The following is a 7,376-nucleotide window of genomic DNA, read 5'->3' as shown; positions in this document are numbered from 1 at the left end:
AGCGCACACATACAGAGAGAGAGGGAGGGAGAGAGGGCGGAGGCACAGAGGGGTGGACCCAGCACGCTCACTCACTCTCCCTCCACTCTGTGTCGTAGGGGAGGAGGGGCACAGGGACGTGGCGCTGTCACCATCACAGACCGCAGGAGTATATGCGGGCGCTGTGAAGGGGTAAGAAGAAGTGAAACATACAAACATAAATCCCCATCCTCATGGAGGACACCTCTGAAGAAGTGAAGGGGGAGGGGAGGGGGGTGAAGTGAAGAAGTCAAGGATGGTGGAGAGCCCAAAGAGAAAAAAGAAAAAAAGAGAAATCCACCGCGTTCGGGATGGAGGGTGAGGGGGAGCACACACCCACTCATCCACACACCAAACCACTTACACATCGGTGCGTAAAGCCCAGGGACGCACACGAGGCCCCCCTACACCGCTATCGACCAACAGGACGATACACTACAGCATGGTTTGCATCTCTCTCTTGTCACGCTGTCCATTGTTCTGCTCGTCCTCATCGTGTGTGTGTGCGTGCTGTCCTGAGGGGAGGTGGGGGGAGAAGTGGGAAGTATGGAGAGAAGGTGTGTGCGAGATGATAGGAGGGGGAGGGAGGGGGAAATGATGAGGGAGCAGAGGAGGAGTGGGCCCTCTCGCTTTGTATATAGCATCCACGTCGACGGCCCTCCATGTCCGCCACTCCAACGGCCGATCCCACCTCTGCACCCACCCACCCAACCCACACACGCGGATAATACAGTAAGCGGGTATAACATGGAAAGGGGAGAAGGAAGGGGAATCCAATAAGCAACAAAGAAGTGGTAGAGAAGGGGGTGAAGACGACGACACCACCACCGCCCGAGTGTGGATGGGGTGTGGTGGTGGAGTGCCAAACACTCACCTGCCCATCAACCGAGTACGTGGAGCAGCGAGGACATTCGCCACGATATACTATCGACAGCAGCCGTACCTCAAGACACCGGTCGGTGGTGTTTCGCACCCAGCCACCGCTCATGGACCACCACACCGCTGTACTGGGGGTAATGGTGATCTCACGTCTTGCCGACGGTTGTCACTGTGTGTCAGACACGTTTGCGTACACGCCTATTCACTCGTCGGATACGTGTGTAGCACCTCAGACTCCAGGAAGGCTTGTTCGGGTCCCACTCTCCGGTGGTAATGAGCCGCGTCCAGATTTGTGCTCGGCTTCGGAGGGACTGGAGTAGAGGGGGCCCTGCGCATGCACTGCAGTACCACCACGAGGAGAAACGCTCACCGGGTTCAGGTCGGGGCCCTCTCAGGGTGCGTCATGACATCCCCAGCGGAGGGTGTCGGTCGTGTATGCAACCCTCGATAGGTGGCCGCACCAGCAGTTTCGATGAGCAGTGCGCCAGGCGTTCTGATGTTAGGCACTCAGAACAACAGTCAGTGTCACCACCAGCAGCCCCACTCCAGCGGACACCAGGGTGCGTGCGCTGTCCAGGCCGGCTGCACCGTTGCCGAGGGGAAAGAGCCTGTTGGCAATACCGTTGCTGGACGTGGCATCCGGTTTGTTTGCACCACTGCCGCTGTTGGGCATGCTGTCGGTGGGGGTGTTGCCTCGTCCGCCGCTGAGCATGCTGTCGGTGTGGGTGTGGCCTTCTCCGCTGCTGGGCATGCTGTCGGTGGGGGTGTGACCTCGTCCGCTGCTGCTGCTTGTGCCTCTGTTCTTTTCGAGAGCAGCTTTGAAGTCCACCACCGCCTTCACGTTGCCCTGGCACACCTCAGCGTACGGCGGGCACGTGATGTAGCCGCCGTCCTCGAAGCCGCTGCTGATGGTGGCGAGCGAGATGTTCTGGCCCGGCGTACAGTTGAAATAACCACTGCCCCACCTCACCTGGATACCGTACGTCTGCGTCGACGTATCACACTGGATGTTGGCGCACATGCCGTTGTAGAGGCGACGCAGATGTGCGAGGCCCTTTGGCGTGAAGGACCCATCGATGCAACGCGCTGCCTCAGAGAACACGTTGAAGGTCCTGACATACCACGGTGCGGTCGTGGTGTTCTGGTTGCACGCACCTTCGTCAGAGGGGACCACAACGGGACAGATGTCGAGGAATCCAATAGAGCCCCCCAGGCGGTCGTTGGCGAAGTACTGCCAGTGCGACGGTAGCGATTCTGCGTAGGTCAGCACATCACATCCTCCGATGTGTAGACGGCTGGAGGTACAGAGGTACTCTTCGTTTGTGTCGTTGCAGAACATCTGCGGCCACTGCGTGATGTTGTTCTCCATGCACTTCTTGCTGAAGAAGTCACACCCCGCGTTGCGGCCCCACCTCATCACCTCGGCCTTGCTGAAGTCCGCCTTGTAGAAGCCCGTGTCCTCGAAGATGGCCATCGTCACCGCAGAGTAGTAGCCGGCGCTGCTCGAAGGCGCCATGAGCTCGTCGTTGGCGTTGCGCATCTTCAGGTGCGAGACAGATGACCCAGGCGAGCCTGGATCCTCCAGCTCCACGTAACTCAGGTTGTCGCAGCCGTAGTGCTCGCGTGCTTTGGTCACCGTTCTGGTGCCGTTGATGACAGTGATATTGAGCTCCTTGTGGCGAATACCAGAGACATTCTGGGTAATTCCCCTGTCATTGAAGAGGCTACCGGTGAAGCCCAGCGCATGCGCGATCTCGTGCGCAACCGTGCGCGTGGTACGCTGGTCGTAGCGAGACACAATCTTCGCTGGTGCGATGTTAATCACACCGACGGCGGGTCGGCCGTCGGAGAACGTCTGGCAAATAGTAGCCCATGCGCGCACACCCTCTCTGCATGGAACTGAGGCGACGTACAGCAGGAAGTCCGTATTGTTGAAGCCCGTCGTGGTGTGCCACTTTGGTATCATGAAGGCCTCACAGGCTTGCCCTCTCATGCCACCCACTCGCCAAGTGCCCTGCTGTCGCTTCACCTTCAGCCGGTCCGTGTGCAATTTGAGTGCCTGCGGGAGGATATAATTGACAAGAATGTCGCGCTTCTCCTTTGTCACGACGTCAGCGGCAGTGCAGGTGACATTACCATTAAAGTGATTGTAGATATTCTGTCCCTCACTTGCGCAGTAGAACTCGTGCTCCGTGAGGTCCTCGACAGAGGCGGTGATGCGCAGCTCCTCCCAGTCGTCAGAGCGCTCCACCTGCGACGACGTGCTGTCAGCCAGCGCGTAGTCGACTCCGCCGTGCTGCACAGTGGGGGCGGGCTCTGCTGCGACAACGGGCAGACCCACGGCAGAGAGCGTGCCCAGGCTTCCTTGCTCTGCCGCCACCGACTGCAGCACGCGCTGCTGTACCTCGTCGTGGATGCAGCGGTGGCCCGCAGCCAAGTTGCCGGTGGTCTGTGCCCACACGGCGGCGGAGCCGGCAGCCAGTGCGAGGCACGTCACTGCGGCGAGGCGCACCAGGCGTGCGGTGCCGCTACGTCCCTGGTGTGTGCTACCCAAACAGTTGCGGGTCATGCTGGCGATGGGGTAGGATGTGGAGGTTTATAGAGGAGAGGGGGGAGAAGGAAAAGGCAAGTGAGTGGGGAGGTGCCGCTCAGCGGGTATGTGCTGTGCTGTGCGTGCCTCTATATGGGGGGAAGAGGGGGGGGTTCAGTGAAGAACGAGCGAGGGCGAGTGCCGTTGATGGGCGCAGGATTGTGCAGTCTAGGGGAGCGGTGGGCGGTTAGGGTGGTGGGGGAGACGTGAAGGGATGGGATGTGAGTGGGGGATGGGTGGATGGTTCACATCATGCGCGTGCAGAGGGAGAGGAAGGGGAGGGGAGGGGCCGCCGGTGAGGGTCAGCGAAGCGGAAGAGAGCGAAACAGGCGGCAGCAAAATGGGAGGTCTCACCAGGGCCGCACCCCCTGGAGTGGAGAGAGGGGAGGGACGGAGGAAGAGAGGCCGGAGCCTTTGACAGGACAACACATACGAGTACACAAAACCACGTCTACACATACACGCACAAAGATATAGGCGTCACCGAGTAGCACAAACAGGAGGTTGACAGGGGGCAACGTCTGTGTGTGTGCGTGCTACGCGGCAGTGCTACGCACAGCACCGTGCTGGCCACCTGCAGCTCTCCCAGGCGCTGACGGATCACCTCTCCATCGTTGCTGTTCACGCAGAACATGTACGCCGCCACACAAGTAACCTGGTTTGACTGGTGGGAGGAAGGACAGGCGAGGCGGTGGTAGTGTGTTTTCTACGGCCTGCCCTTCCCCTTCTCCCTCCAAAGGAGAGCGAGGGGGATGTTGGGTTGCGGAGTGTAACCGGGCCGGAGAGAAGCGAAACACACGGTCACATGTCGCCCGCTCTGTGTGGCGCTCGGCCGCGTTTATATCGCCGATGCGATTGTGGTGGGAGGAATGGTGCGGGTCACGGTCGTCGTCAGTACGCGGCCAGGCGGGCAATCAGTCGTAAGTGAAGAGGCGGCTGTGCTGCGCAGCCCACCCTCTCCGTGCGTGGCACGAAGCAGCGGTGATGCCGGCACGAGGCGAGCCTGCGCCGCAGCAGCACTAATGCGCCCGGCCCCACCAGTGGACACTGTTTGTGCTACATAACAGAAATAGGGAGAGGGGGAGGGAGGGAGTGAGAAAAGCGGAGGGGGGAAGAAGCAGTGCGAGACACACAGTCACACGCTGAGTTGTATTTGGGGATGCGGTAAGAGGGAAGGGGACCGTGCGCGGGTGTAGAGTGAACTCTCAACGGTAACGGCGGTGTGATGGTGGGACGCCCACGCCGGCGTCCGCTGACCTCACCACCTCGGCTCCACAACGGCACCTCCACAGAGCTCATGCACCGCCTTGTCAGCGCGGAAGGAGGGCCTGTGGTGGTGGCCGAGGCGGCACGGCAAGGAAAATACCCGGGGGTGTCCTTCTGTTTTATCATTTGAGGGGGGGGGAGAGGAGGGGGGGGGGAGGGACAAGGCGCTGGCACATGCACATTCATTCAGTCACACTCGCACCATAGAGATGTGTAATGCAAAAGAGTAGTCGTACAACGATCCATCGTATCCGTGATAAAAACCCGTGTTCAGTGGCGGGTGGGAGGGGGGAGAGGGGAGAGGGGAGAGGTGAGGCGAAGAAAAAAAAGATTTAATATATTCTTTGGGTGAAGCTTACGCAGTCGCTCACAAGTGCAGTATTTGAAAATGATATGGTGCCAATGATAAGAGTGAGTGAGTGAGGGGGGGGGGGGGAAGGAAGGAGAGGAGGGATGAGGCCAGGCAGGATGATAGAGAGGGGGGGGGTGAGAGTAGGCGTGAAATGAGCGAGGAGGCCAAAGGCCAACACACACTGGCACTGACCCGGGTGCATGCCAGGTTAGTTGCGTCCCGCTTTCAGCTACAACTGAAGAGCTTCCTTCCACTCAATGCTCAAACAACAAAAAAAGAAATCCTCATCTTCCGAACTGAAGATCGGGCGAGGATGAGTGATCCCTAAAAAGGGATACGGCCCCAGCGAATAGCAGGTCAAGTCGCAGTACGTACGTTAAAGAAGGAACAGCGCCACTCGATGTCAGAGACATGCGCATACACATTTATGCATCTGCATTCAAGATCGATAAAGAGCGAGAGAGTGGTGAGGCTCTTTTCGAGCAACGGGAGGCGGCTGGTGTTCAGCCCAAGGCAGGATGGGGTTGTTGTTGGGGGAGAGGGGGACAGGGGTACAACCTCCCTCCCTCCACCCCCATCCTGTCCAGAAAACGTTTTGCTCTAGGCTACCGCAGGAGCTCATCGACCAGGCCTCTCCAGCGCTGCAGTGTCTCGACAAAGACGGGCACCACGTCACACAGCGCCGCCGGACTACAGTGACGCACCGGAAGAGACGTTGTGAGGACAACTACGTTGTTTTTAGTTGACAGGCCGATGCCACCACAACACACCTCACGGCCCAACAGCGATCCCTCGAGGAGCACCTCAAATAGTTTCATCCGCAGCGGAATGTTTTCGGGTAGTTCTGTGAGAAGTGATGAGTAGAGGTACAACCGCTCGGTCGCGGGGTCGTAGGTGAGCAAAATGGAGAAGTCCTCATCCGTCCCCAAGACACATGTGAGGTTCTTATCGAAGCTCAATGATACTTGAAGCTTCTCTGCCAGCATACTCAGACTTTCCTTCGCCACTAGAAGCCCATCCACATCGCTGCAGTCTCGCATTCGACGTGCTTCATGAGCTCTGTCCCGCAGTGGAGTGATCGCGGATGTCTGGGTCGCTTGTAACAGTTGATTCTCCAGATCCGCGTTGCGTGCTTCTGTCACACTCAACTGCCGCTGCAGGCGTTCAATCTCACGCTCCATCTGATGTGTATTCTGCACGGCCGGGTCGTCTAGCGGTTCGCGCCACGTCTGTTGCGATGCGGGAAACGGGTGCTGTAGCGGCTGGCGGTTGGCGTAGCTCAGTCGATGAGGCGGCGAAGCCGCAGCACTTGACTGCTGCTGCTGTTGTTGTGGCGGCTCCGATAGTTTAGCTGTCAGTGGCTGGGAGGATTCGATGCTCGCTGGGTCCCGTAGGTGCAACACGGCTTCGTTTGTTAAGCCAAACTGTTCGCCCAGCATGTCATCCTCCAGCACCAGGTTGCCCGCAAGCAGACGCTGGTTCTCTGGTACACCGTAAGACTTGAGGTAACGGCGAACCTTGGATACGCTGAGTTTGCCGAGATCGCCACGGATGACCATCTTGAATTTGCGTCCATCCGTGCTCTCGACAAAGAAGGCCTGCTTTTCCTCCATTTGAATCGTATTTACTCCTTTTTATTTTACACACACACACACACAGCGCTCTATGTATTTATATATAAATATATATATATAAATGTATATATATAAATATATATATATATGTGTGTGTGTGTGTTGTTCACCGTTGATGCGTTTGGGAGAGTTGCGTTGCCGATCTAGTCAATTGGAAAGAGTCAGAGGCGCGTTGTTGCTCTGTATATATAAATATATATATGTGTATATATATATATATATATAGAGGGTGCGGGGTGGTGAAGTGGGGGAGGGGGGAGGAGGGGAAGAAGAAGAGGAAGAAATGTTACGTGATTTAAAGGGGGGTAATCGTTTGCCCAAGCGACGCAGTGATTGCGTTGCATCAACAAAGAACCCATAACAGGGTAGTGGGCCTCCCCTTTAAAAAACAATATTTGTTCGTCTGTTTTTTTTTCGTGTGCGCTTATTCTGCACGTGCCCCTTCCCAGGGACACACCTGTCAGCGGGGGCGCTGTCTTGTTGGCTGCTGGGCACACTGTCGGCGGGGGCGCTGTCCTTTCCGCTGCTGGTCATGCTGTCGGCGAGGGCGCTGTCTTGTGCGCTGCTGGTCATGCTGTCAGCGGGGGCGCTGTCTTTTGCGCTGCTGGGCACACTGTCGGCGAGGGCGTTGTCTTGT

The 7,376-nt window shown here is 57.7% G+C and overlaps 1 protein-coding gene across 1 annotated transcript; it reads right to left on the bottom strand.

Annotated features, from left to right (window-relative positions):
• Positions 1-5,710: 5,710 nt before the first annotated feature.
• On the bottom strand, positions 5,711-6,718 carry JKF63_08012 (uncharacterized protein; the record flags this gene model as incomplete). Its single annotated transcript, XM_067903938.1, has 1 exon — positions 5,711-6,718. One exon carries the CDS (start codon positions 6,716-6,718, stop codon positions 5,711-5,713), a length of 1,008 nt encoding a protein of 335 aa, XP_067752205.1.
• Between the last annotated feature and the right edge of the window lie 658 nt (positions 6,719-7,376).

The sequence above is a fragment of the Porcisia hertigi genome, assembly GCF_017918235.1.
Source record: "Porcisia hertigi strain C119 chromosome Unknown contig_3, whole genome shotgun sequence".
Taxonomy (NCBI): Eukaryota; Euglenozoa; class Kinetoplastea; order Trypanosomatida; family Trypanosomatidae; genus Porcisia; species Porcisia hertigi.
The sequence above is the reverse complement of the archived record's forward strand: the minus strand, read 5'-3'. Positions and strand labels throughout refer to the sequence as shown.